The 20,543-nt window shown below is 38.7% G+C and overlaps 1 protein-coding gene across 2 annotated transcripts in view; it reads left to right on the top strand.

Annotated features, from left to right (window-relative positions):
* The first annotated feature begins 20 nt into the window (after positions 1-20).
* XPO5 (exportin 5) overlaps positions 21-20,543 on the top strand; it is a 40,686-nt gene continuing 20,163 nt past the window's right edge. The window contains exons 1-14 of one of the 2 annotated variants that reach the window (XM_010973800.3): positions 21-275; positions 1,638-1,759; positions 2,662-2,734; positions 3,792-3,929; positions 4,078-4,260; positions 6,730-6,756; positions 7,154-7,339; positions 7,990-8,066; positions 13,885-13,984; positions 14,843-14,926; positions 15,509-15,634; positions 16,603-16,693; positions 17,973-18,101; positions 19,543-19,661. In XM_010973800.3, the coding sequence (XP_010972102.2) occupies positions 171-275; positions 1,638-1,759; positions 2,662-2,734; positions 3,792-3,929; positions 4,078-4,260; positions 6,730-6,756; positions 7,154-7,339; positions 7,990-8,066; positions 13,885-13,984; positions 14,843-14,926; positions 15,509-15,634; positions 16,603-16,693; positions 17,973-18,101; positions 19,543-19,661 (1,560 nt within the window). In that variant the 5' untranslated portion in view covers positions 21-170. Of the gene's footprint in view, positions 276-1,637; positions 1,760-2,661; positions 2,735-3,791; positions 3,930-4,077; positions 4,261-6,729; positions 6,757-7,153; positions 7,340-7,989; positions 8,067-13,884; positions 13,985-14,842; positions 14,927-15,508; positions 15,635-16,602; positions 16,694-17,972; positions 18,102-19,542; positions 19,662-20,543 lie in introns of those variants that run through there. The other variant, XM_045509332.2, reaches the window with a different exon arrangement.

The following is a 20,543-nucleotide window of genomic DNA, read 5'->3' as shown; positions in this document are numbered from 1 at the left end:
CGTGCGCAGCGCCGGCTCTTTCCCGGCTGGATCTTCTGCGGCTCACGCTCCTCCTCCCGCTCCCCGCCCGCCGCGGCCCGGTACCAGCGTGTGGTCCCGCGAAAGGAGCGGTCGGTGCCTCGTGCTCCCGGGACGGCTGTAGTGCACGCTCGCGGCGCGTGGTACTAGGCATGGCGATGGATCAAGTGAACGCGCTGTGCGAGCAGCTGGTGAAAGCGGTGACGGTCATGATGGACCCCAGCTCCACCCAGCGCTACCGGCTAGAAGCCCTCAAGGTAGCTGGGGTCTGGCGCGCCGGGCCTGCCCCCGAGACCCTCCCCTAGCCCCAGCCGTCCCGGCGCAGCCCATAACCCTGGCCGTCTCACGCCCACGCGGCCCCTGGACCTCGGTCCTTAACCCCAGGGGGCCTCCCCCTCGCCGCCCTCCGCGCCTCTTCCCACTCCCCGCCTTCTCTGCTCGCCGCGCCTGCCCTTCTCCCGGGACGCTCTGTCTCTAGCTGCATGTGACCGTCTCACCACTTCCCACTGCCCTCTCCTCCCCCTTTACCCACTTCTGTTCTCTCTTGTCCGCACCACGACCCCCTCCTCAGCCAGCTGCACCCACTTTATTCCTCCAAGCCCCATATTCCGGCGCTTTCCCGTGGCCCACGTGTCCAGTCCGTCCCCAGCCACATTCTTTATGGTCTCCCCTGCACTAAACGTTTCCCTGCTGACCCTCTCCTGACCCACCCTAACCGAGCTCCAGCCCCGCTAGTGCCCTTTACTTTTCATCCTTACACCTCCTTCAGTGTCTTGGGTATTTCTGGGCCAGTTCTCACACCCCAACCCCCATGTTTTTTATTGTGTGACTTTCTTAGACTATTTTGCGTGAAGATGAACTTCTACCGCTTACTTTGCATTTTAACAAGGGCCCTTTGGTTTCCTGAAAGTAGTTTTCTTGACTCCCGGATGCTCTGCTACCAGGACTAACTCTTGTGTTTTAATTGGGAATGCAAATACAAATTCTGATGCTAATACAGTTGGAGTTTATTCCCGTGTCAAACAATGTATGTGGGCTGTGAGAAATGACCCCTAGGAAAAAATACTTGTGCTGTGCATATTTTTAAGAGCAGTAACTTCATAAAGTAGAGTGAGCATCACTTGGAGGAAACTTTACAATATATAGATACATGCTCCAGGATTTGGAATCAGAAACATTTGGGTTGTACTACTTTGTTTCTTACCAAGAAATAATAAAAATAGACACAAAAGTGGAATACCACAGCAATCTTGTGTTTACGCATCACCTAAACTCAGCAGGTGTAAACATTTTACCACATTTGCTTTATCCCTTACCTCACCAAAGGTTTTTAAAGCAAATCCTAGAAATTGTAATTTTACGCCTATATACTTCAGGGGTATGTCTCCAACTTTTTTTTACTCATTTAGATAAGATTTTTTTCCTTCAACATTAATTGGCCATTGCATGGGAAATTTGGAATTATCGAAGTGAAAGGAATGTGTATCAGTTCTTTATTCATATAATGTTGATCTAAGATTTTGCAACTTTATAGCTGAGGTTGGAGTTTAAGATGAAGCTTTTTTAATCCCCAGTCTCTCTTGGCTCCTAAGGGAAACACTAACTTTTCTTCTTTTCAGTTTTGTGAGGAGTTTAAAGAGAAGTGCCCTATCTGTGTCCCCTGTGGCTTGCGATTGGCTGAGAAAACACAAATTGCCATCGTCAGACATTTTGGCCTTCAGATCCTGGAACATGTTGTCAAGTAAGGAGCTTTTGAACCTTACCACCAAAGTGTGTGAAAGAGCAAATCTTTATTTCTTATACAACTCATAGAGATACTTTTTTAGGTGAGTAGAAAAAAGCAGTCCCCAGGGAGAAAGGAATGATCCCTGAGAGGTGGGAGCTCTCATTCAAAACTTAACCTTTCTCTTCTTCGATCTCTTCATCCATGTAAACAGCGTGATACACTAAGCATTCTACAAATATTAGCTCATAGTCATTCAGCTAGCATTTATTGAGCTCCAAATATATGTCAGCAAACCTCTAAATCTTTTTAGAATAATGTAGTGTACAGGTAAATAAATCTCTGATTAGGCACTGTGCCTGTAATTTTTTTTCTTTAAGTTTGAGTTTGTGCCTTCTTTGAATGGCAAATTCAAAAGCAGGATTATTTGAGAGTAACTGAGAACCCCTCCTAACTTGAGTCTCCTACCTCCAGTACCTATTGAAGAGTCAGCTTTTAAGATTTGGCTACAATTTTTCTGAATTGTGCTATTACCTTGTAAGCCAGTGCAGAAAGGGAGTCAGTGCTATCAAGATACTATTTTCTGAAAAGCAGCTACATTGTTGCAGTTGTCCCAGATGTATATTTGCATTTGTCTGTCAGTAAAATCAAAGGGGAAAGCTGATTTGTGCACAAATCCTGTACGGATTCCAATTAATGGACCACTGCCTGTATAAAACTCAGGTTTCCCAAGAATTTTTCTGTTAGCATTTTGGTTAAATGTGGACTATTTTTGTCCTTTCTTTGAAGGATACAAAGTCAGAAGTATAATTTCTTAGTGAAATCACCAGCGTAATTTTAACACAGGAATCAAAGCTAGTCTCTTCTGAAGAGAAGACTTCTAATGTGGTTCTGTTGACTTTATGCATTTTGGTGGCCAGGTTTCGGTGGAACAGCATGTCTCGATTGGAGAAGGTCTATCTGAAGAACAGTGTCATGGAGCTGATTGCAAATGTAAGGAATGGTTGGTTGGAAGACTTGTGTTTCCAAGGTAGTTTAGACAAAGTGTGACTTTTCCAATGTAGTGTTTGTGTGAAAATTCACCAGTTCTACGTAGGTTAAGCAGCATGCTTTGTGTAGTATTAAATGTTACCTTCAAGGTAAAAAGAACCACAATCACCAGAAATTATAGTTCATCACATTTCTGTTACTAGGTTTTATTAATCCCTTATGTGTTGACTTCTATTTGAAAGTTATCAAGACAAGGCAAAGGAGATTAAACACTTCAGCAAATGAATAAGATTCTTAGATTAATCAATTCTAAATTAGATTGCACTTTGCTATATTTTTCCTTTTATGCTCATCTGAATTACCTTATGCTACTAGCAGTAAGAAAATATGCTGAATGAGTTTGTTTCAGGAGTTAAGAGTATGATTAAACATGTCTAGAATCCACAGCCTTTTTGTTCTTTTTTGCAAAGGGCATGAAGAGGCAAATTCCCACCCCTTTTCATCCCCAAAGTCTAATGTCTTTAATTTAAACAAAAAGATTCTAGGATTTATATTTTGTTGGTTCTGGGGAAACTTGATAGAAGTCATAATTCATTAATCTTGATATTAAACTTCAAAAGAGAGTCCCAGAAATGGTCTTTCTGTATCTTCCAGCACCAGAACTATTGGTAAAATATTCAGTTGCTCCTAACTCTCCTATTTTATCAGCCTCTCAGTGGATTCCTTATTTCTATACTCTTCCACCTTGGCCCTCTTAGAAAATGAAACAATTAATATGAGAGTCTCTTTAGTTTGTAAAGGAGAAGAACAGTGATGTCTTCCTTGCTCCATGTGATGGCCATTTTACTAGCTGATGCAACCCTCTGTTAAGCTTTATTTAATTGGAAAGAATGACTAGTGAGAATGCAGGACAAGTGACTCAGACATGGAGAACAGGTTTGTTTTAAACAGGTTTCATTTAAAAGAAGTCCTGCTCATGAGTTTTGCACACTTTTACAGCCCAGTTTTTTCCTTTGAATTCAGTCTTTCAGACCTCTTGATATCTCTTGTTTTCTTTCAGGGAACACTGAACATTTTGGAAGAGGAGAACCATATTAAAGATGTTCTGTCTCGAATTGTAGTAGAAATGATCAAGCGGGAGTGGCCACAGCACTGGCCTGACATGCTAATAGAATTGGACATCCTTTCCAAACAAGGGGTATGCAGTACAGTTGTATCAATTCAAGTTTTGGCTTTTGCTTGCTCTTCAGGGGTTTTTTTTTTGTCTTATCATCAGAAAAGAGCCTTTGGTCATGTTTATAATGAAAAAGATGTTTAGTTTAACTAGCTTATTTCTATTGGCGTAGGAAACACAGACAGAATTAGTGATGTTCATCCTTTTGCGACTGGCAGAAGATGTAGTGACCTTTCAGACTCTACCCCCTCAAAGAAGAAGGGATATCCAGCAAACATTAACCCAGAACATGGAAAGAATCTTCAGTTTTCTACTCAACACACTTCAAGAAAATGTAAACAAGTACCAACAAGTGGTAAGGGATACCCCCACCTCTCCGAAGTTCTATTTTCAGATGAGTGGTTTTTGTTTGTTTTTTAAAGTTAATCCTTCAGCAAGAACTAGGGTGTTTAGTTTAGTAAAAGAAAAGATTATTTTATAAGCAAAAAAGAAACATATGACGGGAAGAACTGGAACTAATTTTCTAAGAAGCGCAATTCAGTGAGTTTCCTACCTACTAGAAAAAAATAATTCCATTTAAGTAAGAAAATCTTAAAATAGTATAAAAATGGAGGTTAATTCTTTGTCTTTGAAAATCCAGATTTCTGAAAGGTCAGGATAGTATCTGTTATATATATATATATAACAGATACTATCTATCTATCTATCTATCTATCTATCTATCTATATATATATATACTATACTATATATATATATATTTTTTTTTTTAATCTCTGTTTTATTTTGATATCCCATTAGTCTTGATCCCTTTTGCAGTGGAACCTGTGCCTTATTAATCTTGATTACATGATTCCTGATATTTCTTCCTGATGAGGTTTTTCTCCTGCAGAAAAGAACAAGCCAGGTTCTGTCTCTCCAACCATTGTCATTTTTAGAAGAGAGCCTTCAGAGGAAGGCAGTGTGAAAGTTAATCTGGTGCAGTGTTTCTCAGTGGGAGGTTGTCACAACTAGGGATTGCTACTGCCATCTAGTGGGTAGAGGCCAGGTGTGCTGCTGAATATTCTGTACTGTCCAGAACAGTCTTCCACAATAAAGAATTATCCCACCCAAAATGTCAGTAGTACTGAAGTTTCAAAATCCTAATCTAGAATCCTCATACATGCTTATTTCACAAAAAAGATTCATTAAAATTATTTTTTTGTGCCTCTGGCAGCTTCATTAGACATATTTTCAGGGAAGTGTTAGAAACTAATACAAATAATGACAAGGTAAGTGTGAGCTCTTAGGGTAGGGAGAAACTCACAGTGAGTGCCTAATATATACCATATGCTTTTTCACACATGGTATGTTATTTAATCCTCAAAACAATCTAAGAGTCAGAAAGTACTATCTCCATATTACGGATGAGGAAACCAAGGCTCAGAGAATAATTATTGAAGATTCCCTAATAAATGATTGTGGTGGAATTCAAGCCCCATTCTTTTTACTAGAGTGGACTTTTCCCGTCAATATCTCCACAAGATTTTTTGAAAGAAAATGTCAAGAAAGTATTTGCATTTGAAAACGTGTGCTGAGGGTGAAAAAGTAATTCTTTTTGTTTTACCCTAGATTTAATCCCTCAGAAAAGGCGAACAAATCATGAATGTTTAGGTACCCTCGGTATCTAGCCAGCATGCCGGAGCAGGCTAGCTGCAGTTGGTGGTGGTCTGACACGAGTTAGAAACACATCCACTGGTGTTTTTCTTTAGCCTCGGTTTCTGTTCTCTCCATCTGTTAAACCAGGCTACTACTTGTGCCCAGGACCAGAGCGCACCAGAGGACGTCTTTTGTACCTGAAACTTCTCAGTTTGCTCGTAGTTTCTTCTCTGCATCCATCCCTTCACCTCCCCCACTGGGGCATGGGCTGGACGGTAAACAAGGGTGGGATGAGTAGGCTTCCTCTCCCTGTGCCATCGTCTGGCTCCTGCACTGGTCCCAGGGGCAGGATAGGATCCGAATGGGAAGGCAGAGTTTGTGGAGAGGAGGCTATGGGCTGGGCTTGACTGTTGTCGCCTGAAGCCCTTTTCCTTCTTCGGCAACATCATTAGATGATGGTGAGCGGGTTCTACTCATCTCTGCCCCATTAACACTGATGATGGAGGTTTAATACTTGTTCTGTTAGAAAAAATACTTTTTGAAAGTTGGAAAAGGAATTGTAAAACAAATCCTTTATGATGCTAATGATGGTAAGTTTTCAGGTACTTCAGAATGTTATTCCTGCTTGTACAAGTATTGTGTAATTCACTGAACAGACATTTCTTTGATCTATTTAGCATTTAATATTTTTGTGTGTGTGATTTTCCTGTAGTTATGTCTATACATACATGATCATGAATTGTATTCATTTAATTTTGTTTCTGCCTTTTTCCATCAACATTACATTATTTCAATATACCTTTGCCAGTTCTAATTTGTCTTTATTTAAATATGGAAGAATGCTAATATTTTGTTTTAAGCAATATTTCTCTCATCATTGGCATTGTCTAGCTTGCTTAATTGTTCATCTGTTAGTTGTATTTCTTTGTAAACTGAGTGCTTTGAAACTGTCTTTGTGGATCTTAATGTTCTAACAGATGTGTGTAAGCTCTTTAAATATTAACTTTTTGTCATATTGCTAAAACTAAAATAACCTGTACTCCTTTGGGGGAGAATCAGTTACGTGTTCTTAGTAATGTTGTATTCTTTTCCAAGATTAAACGTTGAATCTGTATTTGAAAATTGTAATTCATAGGCCTAGATTATGAGGGTGGAAAATTATGACATAGCCTTTTTCTTTTCTTTCAGAAGACAGATAATTCTCAGGACCCAAAGGTAAGAGCTCTTTGTGGACTTGAAAGGAGACTTTTTTGAGGCTTTCCGGTACAGGGATGCGTACACCTAGTGGAGGGTGACCTTGGCCTTGGTTTATTTGATCACTGATCTGTGGTGGAAAGGAGTTAAAATTATAATATCTGAGATCTCTTGAAGGATATAAAATGGCCACATGTGCCATATGGTCTTATTGATGGACATTGAGAATGCCATTATTTGAGAAGTGATTATGTATCAGAAGAAAACCTTTGAGTTCCCTATCAGTGACTGTTAAATGAGTATATTTAAAAAAATTTTTTTTTTTAGTATTAGAAAATAGAAGAACCTCAGTTATAACCACAGCTTTCTTGTCTGTTAGTGAGAATTTTACAGTTAAAAGTTATTTCTTTGCATGTAGGCCCAAGCAAACTGTCGAGTAGGAGTCGCAGCACTGAATACTCTAGCGGGCTACATTGACTGGGTGTCCATGAACCACATCACTGCTGAAAACTGTAAACTCCTGGAGATGCTGTGCCTGCTTCTGAATGAACAGGAACTGCAGTTGGGAGCAGCCGAGTGTCTCCTCATCGCAGTCAGCAGAAAAGTAAGTACCACTTCAGACTGACTTTGATCCTCAGAGTCTCTGAGGAGTACATATGTGTTTAATTGCATGTTGTGGTGAAAGACGTTTAAAGGTTTGGGGTTCTGTTTTGGGGGATTTGGTTTTTTAACTTGTCGCCAACTTAACTTACTTGCCTCCAATCCCCTTGGATGGTAGTTTGCCAATATTCTAGGGATCTGCTGGCAGGATATACAGAGATTTGTAGGGCTACTTTGTTCTTAAAACAGCTGTGAATCTTGGCACTTCACACTTAAGATATGAGATTACAAATATTAAAGTTTAAAACTCATATAGTGTTATGTCAAAGGATCTTAGAAGATGACTACACTGGCTTTATATTTGTCTTGGCTAACAAATGGGACTGTGACTCTTTTCTCCATAGGAATGTTATTTTCAGATGTAATTTACTTTGCTTTCATATCAGCATAATTGCCCAATACATTTTAAAATATAAGTTTTATCCAGATTTGGGTTTAAAGAATTTGCTTTTTATTAGTGTTCAGTTAGCCCTGGGCTGTGTGAGAAATTAGGAAGTCAGTATATTTGAGTGTATAGGTATAAAAGGTGTTAGTACTTGGAGGCTTTTAATGACATAGTTTGTATTACTCACGTTTCCCTCAAATTGGGTCTAGGGCAAATTGGAAGACCGGAAGCCCCTGATGGTCTTATTTGGAGATGTCGCCATGCACTATATACTCTCTGCTGCACAGTGAGTATCTTTCTATGTGTTTTCCAATTTCTTTGTAATTTTTGTATCTTATCTGGTTATATCTGAAGTTCCTATCTGACTGTTGGCAGTCAGTTGACTATTTTTAATAGGAAAATCGGGCAGTCTTAAAGGGACTTTTCACCTTTCTGAAGACCTTATGCTGGAGATAAGTTGTGGCTGTTGACTCAGCACCCACTGACTTTCACACTTTTCCCCATTCTTTCCAGACAGCTCATCTCCTTGGTTCTCTTTGTCTGCTTCTAATGATCTCTAAGCCCCCTAGTAGCCTTGGTAACTGGGCCTGAGAGTGCTCTGATCTGCTGGACCAGAGTCTGTCCTGGGGTCTGCCCTGATTGCAGAACTCCAGACACTCCTGCCTGCCCTCCTTGTCAAGGTAACCGATGCCTGGAGTGCTGAGGCTTTAGGCCGCAGCAGGAACAATGTGATCAGTGCAGAATGTGTGCATAAAACTTGTAAACACGTTCTAGGTCCTGAAATAATGGCTTTTGCTTGTTTCCTTCAGCTTGCTCTGGAAAATGTTAGAGCATTTCCTGATAGATGTTTCTCACCAGGGAGGCAGGTAGAACTATGCAGGTAGTTGAAGCTGTCCTCACACCCACTTTTCAGTTCTCTTACCTTTTGGTCCCCAGGACAAATAGAAAGATGAGAGCCCTGGATGTATTACTTTAAATCTTACTATCCATTCTAACGTAGCTTTTTTTCCCCCTTCCCCCCTTTCCCATCCCCCATAGCTTTTAGATGGCTTTCTTTCCTATGGATACTACAGGTCTGTTTTTAAGGAGTCCTGTTAATTAAATTAGTAGCATGTCTTTAGGGTGGCCACTGTGGTTACTGTTAACAAGGCCCATTTCTTAGTTCCGTAGAGACCGTGACATTCACACAGTTCCCCGTCTCCATTTGTGCTGCTGGTACTAGTTACTAAAGCTATGATTCAAACCCAGGCGGTCAGACTCCAGAGCCTGCACTGGAAACCATAATGCCAGACTGCCCTTCACCATCACTAGAGCCTAGGTCTTGCTTTTTACATTATACTCTGCTGCCTGCGGAGCACAGCTAATAGGGCTGCTGTCAACACCAGTCTTTTTTTTTTTTTTAATTGGAAGTATAATCAGTTACAATATATTAATTTCTGGTGTACAGCATAATATCCCAGTTATATATATATGTATATATATATATATATATATATATACACATACACACACACACACACACACACACACACATATATTCATTTCCATATTCTTTTTCGTTAAAGGTTATTACAAGATATTGATTATAGTTCCCTATGCCATACAGAAGAAATTTGTTTTTTTATCTGTTTTTATATATAGTGGTTAATGTGCAAATCTTGAATTCCCAGATTTATCCCTTCCCACCCCTTTTCCCCCATTAACCATGATTGTTTACTCTGTCTTCAAGCCTTTCTGTTTTGTAGATGAATTCATTAGGGGCCTCTTTTTTCTTTTTTAAGATTCTGCGTATGAGTGATATCAAATGGTATTTTTCTTTCTCTTTCTGGCTTACTTCACTTAGAACGATGATCTTCAGGTCTATCCATGTTGCTGCAGATGGCATTATTTTATTCTTTTTTATGGCCGAATATTATTCCATTATATAAATATACCACAACTTCTTTATCTAGTCATCTGTCAGTGGACATTTAGATTGCTTCCATATGTTGGCTGTTGTATATAATGTTACTATGAACATTGGAGTGCATGTATCTTTTTGAATTAGAGTTCCCTCTGGATATATGCCCAGGAGTGGAATTGCTAGATCATAGTGTAAGTCTATTTTTAGTTTTTTGAGGAATCTCCATACTGTTTTCCATAATGGCTGCACCAAACTACATTCCCACCAGCAGTGTAAGAAGGTTCCCTTTTCTCCACACCCTCTCCAGCATTTATCATTTGTGGACTTTTTAATGATGGCCATTCTGACTGGTATGAGGGGATACCTCATTGTAGTTTTGATTTTCATTTCTCTGATAATTAGTGGTATTGAGCATTTTTTCATGTGCCTATTGACCATTTTGTATGTCTTCATTGGAGAATTGCTTGTTTAGGTTTTCTGCCCATTTTTGCATTGAGTTGTTTGGGTTTTTTTGTTATTAAGTTGTATGAGCTGTTTATATATTCTGGAAATTAAGCCTTTGTCAGTCGCATCATTTGCAAATATTTTCCCCCATTCCATAGGTTGTCATTTTGTTTTGCTTATGGTTTCCTTTGCTGTGCAAAAGCTTGTAAGTTTTATGAGGTCCCATTTGTTTATTTTTGCTTTTATTTCTATTGCCTGGGTAGACTGGCCTAGGAGAACATTGCCAAGATTTATGTCAGATAATGTTTTGACTATGTTTTCTTCTAGGAGGTTTATAGTGTCTTGCCTTATATGCCTTATATTTAAGTCTTTAAGCCATTTTGAGTTTATTTTTGTGTATGATATGAGGGAGTATTGTAACTTCATTGATTTACATGTGGCTGTCCAGTTTTCCAACACGACTTGCTAAAGAGACTGTCTTTTCTCCATTGTATGTTCTTGCCTCCTTTGTTGAAGATTAATTGAATTTAGGTCTTTGGGTTTATTTCTGGGCTCTCTATTCTGTTCCACTGATCTGTATGTCTGTTTTGATTACTGTAGCTCTGTAGTTCTGTCTGAAGTCTGGAGGGTTATTCCTCCAGCTTCATTCTTTTTTTTTCAGTATTGCTTTGGCAATTCGGGGTCTTTTGTGATTCCATATAAATTTTAGGATTATTTGTTCTAGTTCTGTGAAAAATGTCATGGGTAATTTGATAGGGATCACTTTAAATCTGTAGATTGCCTTTCTAACAATATTGGCCATTTGAACAATATTGATTCTTCCAGTCTAAGAGTATGGGATATCTTTCCATTTCTTTAAGTCGTCTTCAATTTCCTTTGTTTTGTAATTTAATTTCCGATGTTTTGTAATTCTACATGTATAAGTCTTTCACCTCATTGGTCAGGTTTATTCCTAAGTATTTTATTGTTTTGGATGCAATCTTTAAAAGGGATTGTTTCTTTTCTTGATATTTCATTGTCAGTGTAAAGAAATGCAGCTGATTTCTGCTTGTTAATCTTGTATTCTGCTACCTTGCAGAATTCTTTTATCAGCTCTAATAGTTTTTTTGTGGAGCTTTTAGGGTTTTCTATATATAGTATCATGTAATCTGTATATAGTGACAATTTTACCTCTTCTTTTCCAATTTGGGTCCCTTTTATTTCTTTTTCTTGCTGGATTGCTGTGGCTAGGACTCCCAAAACTATGTTGAATAGAAGTGGTGAGAGTGGGCATCCTTGTCTTGTTCCAGATTTTAGTGGGAAGGCTTTCAGTTTTTCACCATTGAGTATTATGCTGGCTGTGGGTTTGTTATAAATAGTTTTATTATGTTCCCTCTATATCCACTTTGGTAAGAGTTTTTGTCATAAATGTGTGTTGAATCTTATCAGATGCTTTTTCTGCATCTGTTGAGATAATCATGTGATTTTTGTCCTTTCTCTTGTTAATGTGGTGTATCACATTGATTGATTTGTGTATGTTGAACTATCCTTGTGTCCCTGGGATAAATCCAGCTTGATCATGGTGTATGATCTTTTTTATGTGCTGTTGGATTCTGTTTGCTAATATTTTGTTGAGGATTTTTGCATCTGTATTCAAGGATACTGGCCTATAATTTTCTTTTTTGGTAGTGTCTCTGTCTGGTTTTGGTATCAGGGTGATGGTGGCTTCATAGAATGAGTTTGGGAGTATTCCCTCCTTTTCAGTCTTTTGGAAGAGTTTGAGAAGTATCGGTATGAGTTCTCCTTTGTATATTTGGTAGAATGTGAAGCCATCTGGTCCTGGACTTTTGTTTGTAGGGAAGTTTTTTATTGCTGATTCTATTTCATTTCTAGTGATCGGTCTGTTCAAGTGGTCTATTTCTTGTTGATATAGTCTTGAACACCAGTCATTATTAATTCCTGTTAGTGCAAATAGTCTTATATCATTTAAGGTCAGGTTTTGCCACCAAATTAAAAAAAAATTTTTTTAAAGAGGTATTTGGATTCTAAAATAGCACATAAGGGATTACTAATCTGAACTAAATGACTTGGAGAAGTGAGACACTGAGTTATGTTTTTATTTCAGTCTTTTTTTAAAAGACTTGATTGTTTTGGAGTAGTTTATGGTTCATAGCAAAATTCAGGGGAAGGTACAGAGATTTCCCATATACTCCCTGCCCCCACACAGGCACAGCCTTTCTTAGACTTCCCCCATCAGAGTAGTGTATTTGTTACAATTGATGGACCTACACTGACACATTATAATCACCCAAAGTCCATAGTTTACCTTAGGGTTCACTATTGGTGTTACACATTTTATGGGAACATTCTGTGGGTTTCAACAAATGTATAATCACATGTATCCATCATTATAGTATCTTACGGAGTTTTTTCACTGCCCTAAAAATCCTTTGTGTGCTCTGCCTTATCACCCCACCTCCTACCCAAACCCCTGGCAATCACTGATTTTTTTATTTTCTCCATAAACTTTGCCTTCTCCAGAATGGTAAATAGTTTGAATCATACAGTAAGTAGCCTTTACAGGTTTTCTTTCACTTAGTAAAATGCAGTTATAGTTCCTCCCTGTCTTTCATGGCTTGTTAGCTCATTCCTTTTTACCACTGAATAATATTTGATTGCTTGGATGTACCAAAGCTTATTTATCCATTCACCTACTGAGGGACATCTTGGTTGTTTCCAGGTTTTGGCAGTTGAATAAAACTGCTATAAACATCCATGTGTAGTGTGTAGGTTTTAGTGGGGACATGTTTTCAGTTCTTTTGGGTAAATATCAAGGGGTGTGACTGCTGAATCATAGGGTAAGAGTGTATTTAATTTTGTAAGAAACTGTCAAACTGTCTTCCAAAGTAGCTGTACCATTTTGCATTCCCACCGGCAGTGAATGAGAGTCCCTGTTGCTCCACATCCTCACCAGCATTTGATGTTGTCAATAGTCTGGATTTTAGCCATTCTGATGGGTGTATAGTGGTATCTTGTTTTAATTTGCATTTCCCTGGTAACATAAGATGTGGGGTATCTCTTCACACGTGTATTTGCCATCTGTGTATCTTCTTTGGTGAGGTGTCTGTTAAGGTCTTTGGCCCATTTTTTTAATCAGAATTATTTTCTTATTGCTGAGTTTTAAGAGTTCTTTGTATATTTTGGGTAACAGTCTTTTATCACCTGTGTCTTTTGCAGATATTTTCTCCCAGTCTGTGGCCTGTCTTTTCATTCTCTTGATTATAGTCCTTTTGATTGTATCACTGGCATAAGGAATTGCTACATGCTCCCCTAGGGATTTCTCTTCCTCAGTATCAACCAATGTTGATTTTAAAAAAGCATATAAGTATATGCATTGTTTTGTGGAGTCATAGTTTGTTGTTATCCCAAAATACTCAAGGACTCATATAATACCCAAAATTAAAATGTCTCCTGAAGGGTAAAATTGCATTGAACCCTATTCCTCATCAATGTCAGTGTTTGGTTGGAGGCTTTGGGGCTGGTTTTGTTTTTTGGTTTTTTTAACTTTAAAATCAACTAAAATTTGTCCATGAATAACTGAAAAATTGTGCTGAACACTGGAATTTGACACAACATTGTAAAATGATTATAAATCAATAAAAAATGTTAAAAAAAATCAACTAAAATTTGAATGTCGAAGCACAGACCACGTACGGCTCCATTTGACGGGACTCTGGTGCTCTTGTGCAGCTAATCACACTGTTTTCTCGTGTCACAGGACTGCTGATGGAGGGGGCTTGGTAGAAAAACACTACGTCTTCCTGAAGAGACTCTGTCAGGTGTTGTGTGCTCTGGGCAATCAGCTGTGTGCATTGCTGGTAAGCAGTTTCTGGCAAATTTCAAGGCCATTTGAGGAGAGAGATTAGAAAGTTACATTTGTATAAGGGGTGACACGTGCCATTGGTTTTAGCCTGATGGGGCATTGGCCTACAGATTATTTCATATAATTCTATAGATTATTAATATGAGTGGTAGACATCCACATCTGTTATTGCATAAAGTCAATATTACTATTCTTGTACATTTTGGTGCTTGCAAAACTTTAGTCTGCCGAGTGCGTTATCCTTTAGAGTCCTATTAGATCATGAAGCACTATGGATTTGAGTAAAGAACCCTTTTCTCAAATTTAAAGGATATATTATAGGATCGTAAAAGAAAATTTTAGTCTGATTGACCGTGAAATAGCTTCTGTAGGGAGATATTTAATACTCATTCTTACCCGTTGAAAGATAGGATATTGGTACAGACATTTGCTTTTGATATTATGCCTTTTTGTGGTGGCTTGAGTGGTTAGACAGGATAGAACTTCAGATATAAAATGTATACCATCAAGTGATTATTTAATAGGTTGGGTCACAGAGATGTGAATAGACCAGGTCTAAAGAAATAATACAGATTTCTTTCTGAAATTTCTGAAATGAATACTCTTATTTTACTGTTTGATGCTAGAATAGGTTTTAGTGATGATGATTAAGGAGGTAAATAAGCTTTGCTGTTTCTAGCCCTTGAAATGATGCCTTCCTCAGGCCACAAGGAAGTATAAAGTCCTTCAAGAACTGAAATGTTTGAGGGTGTGTTACTGTATTTGTTACTCCACTCCTCACACTCCTCACACTCCCCACCCTCACCTCTCCATCAGCATCATTAATGCTGGTGGTCTTTTTGTCCTCCTACAGGGTGTGGATTCAGATGTAGAAACACCAACAAACTTCGGAAAATACTTGGAATCTTTTCTTGCTTTCACAACCCATCCAAGTCAGGTAAACTCATGGAGGCAACTTCTCAAAATTTTAGTTAGATAAATTAAAATCAAGCACTATGGCCTGAAGTAATTAGCAGCTCACATGTAAAACATGACTCTTAAAGCTCTAGGAAATAACTATATAGTGGCATTTCATTAAGAGAATTACTGAGTCTTCCTGAGCTAAGCATTGCAGTTACCCCTCAGGTAACATCATGCTGATAATAGATGTGAGGTGTGTCTTAGGTGATTTGCTACTAAAGATAAACACAAGTCTGATTAATTGTGTTATTATAAAATGTATTTGATCCAATCCAAGATTTTCCTTGTGATATCAACCTGAGGGTCCTATATCCTTTCTTGCTTAAAAGAGAAAGTGGTAGAGTTCAGCTCATACTCCAGGAATTGCACCTGACCCACAGTCTGTCTTATTAACATACAGTCCATAGTGAGCAGTGATTACCAAAGTACTGTAGTGTGGGCCAAGTATTACAGAGATTTGTCTCCATGAAAAATATAGTGGATAATTGCTGAGCTAAGTAGTAGTCTTTGTTACATAAAACCAGAATCCTTAAACTCAGTTTTTTCCTTTTCTCTTTAGTTTCTACGCTCTTCAACTCAGATGACTTGGGGAGCCCTCTTCCGGCATGAGATCCTATCTCGTGACCCTTTGTTGTTAGCAATAATACCAAAGTATCTTCGTGCTTCTATGACTAACTTGGTCAAGGTATGAAGTGGGAATCTAAAATGTGAAATGTAGGTGAATACACATCATAAGACTTAGATGGCACCATTGACAGCCCTGGCTTGGTCACTAAGATCCCTTCCTTAGGCACATTAGTCTCTTATTCCTCAAGAAGAAAGCAGTCCGTACTGGTTACTGTATCTACTTGTTCATATTTTGGAGCACTTACATGCCAAGTGTTGGGTAAGGTGCCAGGAGAAAGAAGTGATAGGACAAGAGCAGTGACCATGATCATATAATGTGATCATTGCTTTTCAGAGGCTAAAAGCAGAAAGAAGGGGGAGTCGAGGAGATTCCTAGAAGAATCTGATAGTTGCTGAAGGTCAAGTGAGAGTCAGGAAGGTGAATGAGCAGGGAGGGAGAGTGGAAGCAGGTTGCTCACTACCTTAGCAGAGAGTTGCCAATGAATTCCCTGACATCTGCTCAAGGCTCTGGGAGCTGGCAGGTGTTTCGTCTTGATTTGTAAAATCAGAGAATAGGACTCATTCAGGAGTCCCCTTGTTTCCTCAAGGAATTCACCTAGCACGTAGCACACCATGTTCTAGTTCTCTGCCGTAAGGGTCTTGAGTACTTTTTGAATGAAACATACAAAGTTCCATACTTATTGCCAGGGTTCAGTGTTTAAGAAGTGAGTCTCAACTGTTCTACTTAATTGCATGCTGTATTAGCACTTTGTCTTGAGACATCTTTGTATTCAAAGACCTTAAATGAATTCCAGAATTTAATTTTCCCTGAGAAACTGGTTCTCTTTTCTACCACTCTCAGGATTATTCCAACTGGGAGCAAATTGTGGACTTGGGGTAGACCGGAAGCAGTTATTTATCATAAAATATCTCCTGCAAACCCTTAACTCTTCTTAAACAAATTAGAAGTGTTTCAGCTCCTGGAGTTTAAGACTCTTTCGGTAGGTCTGTTTTCATCCCCTACCCCAATTATCTTTCTTTTTCCAGATGGGCTTTCCTTCTAAAACAGACAGCCCCAGCTGTGAGTACTCTCGATTTGATTTTGATAGTGATGAGGACTTCAATGCTTTCTTCAACTGTGAGTGAATTGGCCTGGAACTTCTCCCAACAGTCTCAGAATGGCAGCTAGTGTTACGGTGCAAGAGCTTGGGGTTCTATATTAAAGAGCCCCAGATCTGGATAGCAGCCTGTTTAATCTCCAGTGGCACATGGCAGTGGGTGCTGGGCTTGCTCTGATTCCAGGCATAGCATTCTCTCCTAATACACACTCACACACAGCTTTTAGACATTAATGTTAGAGATGGTAATGGAATGTAAGGCACTAGAATTTTTTTCTTTTTTTTAATTAGATTTAAATACCATCTTACTTTGCAGTTCTTCTAAAAAAGAGAAGAAAAACCCATGTATCCTATTTCTGTTTTAAGTTTTCTGTACCTTGGTCCCTGCCCTTTTTTTCTTTAGTAACAGCTTTATTGAGAGGTAATTCATTTACTGCGTAGTTCACTCGTTTAGAGCATACAATTCACTGGGATTTTTTGGTGTTTTCAGAGTTGTACAACCACCACCACAATCAGTGGTAGGACATTTTTATGACTGTAAGAAACCCTGTACCTATCAGCAGTCCTCCCCAAATCCCTAAATCCCTCTCAGCCCTGAGAAACCACTAATCCACTTTCCGTTTCTCTATTTCACCTATTCTGAACATTTCATATAAATGGAATCATATAATGTGTTGTCTTTGGTAACGCCTTCTTTCTCTTAGCATAATGTTTTTAGAATTCATCTGTGTTCTCGCATGTATCAGTAATTCATTTCTTTTTATTGCCAATAGTATTTCATTGTATGGATATATACCACATTTTATTCATCCATTGATAAATTGATAGCTATTTGAGTTGTTCCCACTTCTTGGCTATTAAGAATAATGCTGTCATAACATGTGTATACAAGTTTTCGAGTGGACATATTTTTATTTTTCTTGGATATATGCCTAGAAAGGGAATTACTGGATCATACGGTAATTCCACATTTAATATTTTGAGGAACTGCCAGACTGTTCCTCAGCAGCTGTACCATTTTACATCTGTACCAACCTCATCTCCTTTTAATGCCAGCAGAAATGGGAGACCACTTTTAGTTTGCCACTTTTAGAGTCTAGCTGGTGTGTCAACTCCTTATAGAGAATTTATTTTTGAAAATTTCTAGATTTGTTAATGAAGCTTTACTGAACATTTGTTAGATTCAAAGTGCAAGTCTGCAAAACAGTTTCTTTGAACATTTTCCCCGAGATGAATAAATGAATAAACATTAAGTGCCTGTTATATGCAGGTTATTGATACACGTCCTTCTCTTGGCAGCCTCTCGGGCCCAACAAGGAGAGGTAATGAGGTTAGCATGTCGCTTGGATCCCAAGACTAGCTTCCAGATGGCTGGGGAGTGGCTAAAGTATCAGCTCTCAACATCTATTGATACCGGATCCATGAACTGTAAGTTTTGTTTTTGTTTTTGTTTTTGTTTTTGTTTTTTCCTGAACATTAGTGAAGTATTTTATCAAAACTGTACATAGAAATAAACCTCTGAACCACATTTCCAAACAGTATACTAATAGTGTTCAAAAACAGCTTTGCCCACTCCCCAGTTCCATCCTGGGGAGGGAGCCTTTTCATACACACACAAAGGCAGAGAAAGCAGGATATAACACCAAATTTTGTCACCAGTTATGCCAGACTCTCTTTATCTTGGGGTAAAACCGTGACCCTATCAGTTTTGCCTTCATTTTTCTTTTCTAACAGAGTCAACCAATTGTTTATTGTTGACTTTATTACTTCACTTCAGGCACCATTTTAACAAGTTTCACGTTTAGACCTAATTTTTAAAGCTTTTCAACCAAGTTCTTGCATAGCATTACTCTGAAACTCAGGAAGAATGACTTGTTAGTCAGGCACACTGGGAGCAGTGCAGGGACTTCCCAAGTCACTCAGCACCTCAGAGCCTTTGGGAAACGCCACTTTACTTAAAATCGAAATAACCCCACTTGACCCAAAAGCATAAGCCAGATAACTTCTCTGTACTCCGTGTCTTCTTTCTGTCATCTTATTAGTGCATGTGGATAAGAGGATTAATAAAACAGGAGAGGGTGTAAGTCGCTGCTTTAGAAAATCTCCACACTTATGGTTAATTACCAAGGAACACTAGTGACTTGATAGTCACGGGATTTAACATTCAGTATTGTGTTTTCACAATTGACTATGGGTCCCTGGTATCTCGTAACTTGAATAAGTTTGTGGAGGCCCAAATATGTTGCACCAGGATGAAGCTAGTAAATGTGAGCACTGAATGGAAGCAAGAAAAGTAATTTTTTTGTAAATCGTTTTGTCTGGGCCTTGCTGTTTAAGTGATGGGCTTTGATGATGCTTGTGAACTTGGAGGGGGCACAGTTCTCTACACATGGCCCTTGCACTTGTCATGACAATGCTGGATGTGAAGCAGCATTTTGTATCTTATATCCAAAATATAAGGATGTTGGAAGGATTCTTAGGTATCTTATTTAGATTCCCATGAACAGATTATAAAAGGGAAGGAAGGGATAAATTAGTATTTCTCAACTGCCTCTGATTGGCCAGGCACTGTTTTTAATGCTTATGTCTATATTCTCATTCAGTACTCAAAATGGGGTTTCGCAGACCAGGCTTACAGAGGTGCATTCAGACAGCTCTTTGTTAGAGATTGAGGCAGGATAGGGACCCTCTCTGCTATTTGTCCTTTTCTTTTCCCAGGCTGAGAGAGGTTAGGTTACCCTGCTCCTTCAACTGTGAAATTACCTAGTGGTTTCTAAGGCTCCATTGTATCTGTGTCTTCTGTGATCTTACAGTGTTGATAAGTGTGTGTGTGTGTCTGTGTGTGTTTTAAAATCCTGTTCTCCTACAGCTGGAACTGGAGAAGGCAGGCTCTGCTCCATCTTCTCACCTTCATTTGTACAGTGGGAAGCCATGACTTTTTTCCTGGAAAGTGTAATCAACCAGATGTTTCGAACACTAGATAAAGAAGTAAGTAATTGTTTCCCATGCTGATTGCATAATATTTTTGGTCTTTCTAAAATTGGCGGAGGGATAGAGGAACCTGTGGATGTGTGTCTTACAGAAGAGGAAACAGATTCAGAGAGGGTAAATGACATCCTCAAGTTCAAGTAGCTAATAAACAGCAGAGCTGGGACCCAAATTAGGTCTTGCTGACTAAGCCTCACCATGTTTAGTGTTCATTTTAAGGGGATAATAAGATGAGCCTGATAGTGCAATGAACCACAGGGAGAACAGTGATGGAGACCTTGAATTGGAAAATCTTAAGAGGTATTTGCCATTAAGCATCCTTTTCAATTTATGATAAACCAGAATATTCCTGAGTAATCTGAGTAGATCTTGTTTTTCTATACTTCATGTCACCTATTATCCTTCTGTTATAATGTTAAAGGTAATTATATAATTAACTGGATAACAGCATATATTATATTAACTATGTTAATTAGATTAAAATAATTGGATCACTCATTTTGGGGTAATTCATCTTGGTGTATGCTAGGTTAGTTGTAGAATCTAAGTCCCTTGAAGATAAGCGAGATATAGTCCTTTTTCTCGTAAGTGGCATATTAACAAATTAGGTCTCGGAGTTATTAACTTCATCTGCTTTTATATTCACTCCAGTTTGAAATGATGGCATTCTGAGTTTGTTCAATTTCTAGTAAGAGGAAATGCTACATCCCCAATAAGGGCATCCCTAATAATGGCGTTTATGAAAAATTTAATAACATGGGTTAGTGCTTACAACTGTAAGGGTTAAAAAGCTATATATAGAACCATACGTAGCCAGGGAGGGTATAGCTCAGTGTTAGCATGTACAACGTCCTGGTTTCAACCCCCAGTACCTCCATTAAA

Source organism: Camelus bactrianus, chromosome 20, assembly GCF_048773025.1.
Source record: "Camelus bactrianus isolate YW-2024 breed Bactrian camel chromosome 20, ASM4877302v1, whole genome shotgun sequence".
In the NCBI taxonomy this organism is placed as follows: domain Eukaryota; kingdom Metazoa; phylum Chordata; class Mammalia; order Artiodactyla; family Camelidae; genus Camelus; species Camelus bactrianus.
The sequence above is the reverse complement of the archived record's forward strand: the minus strand, read 5'-3'. Positions and strand labels throughout refer to the sequence as shown.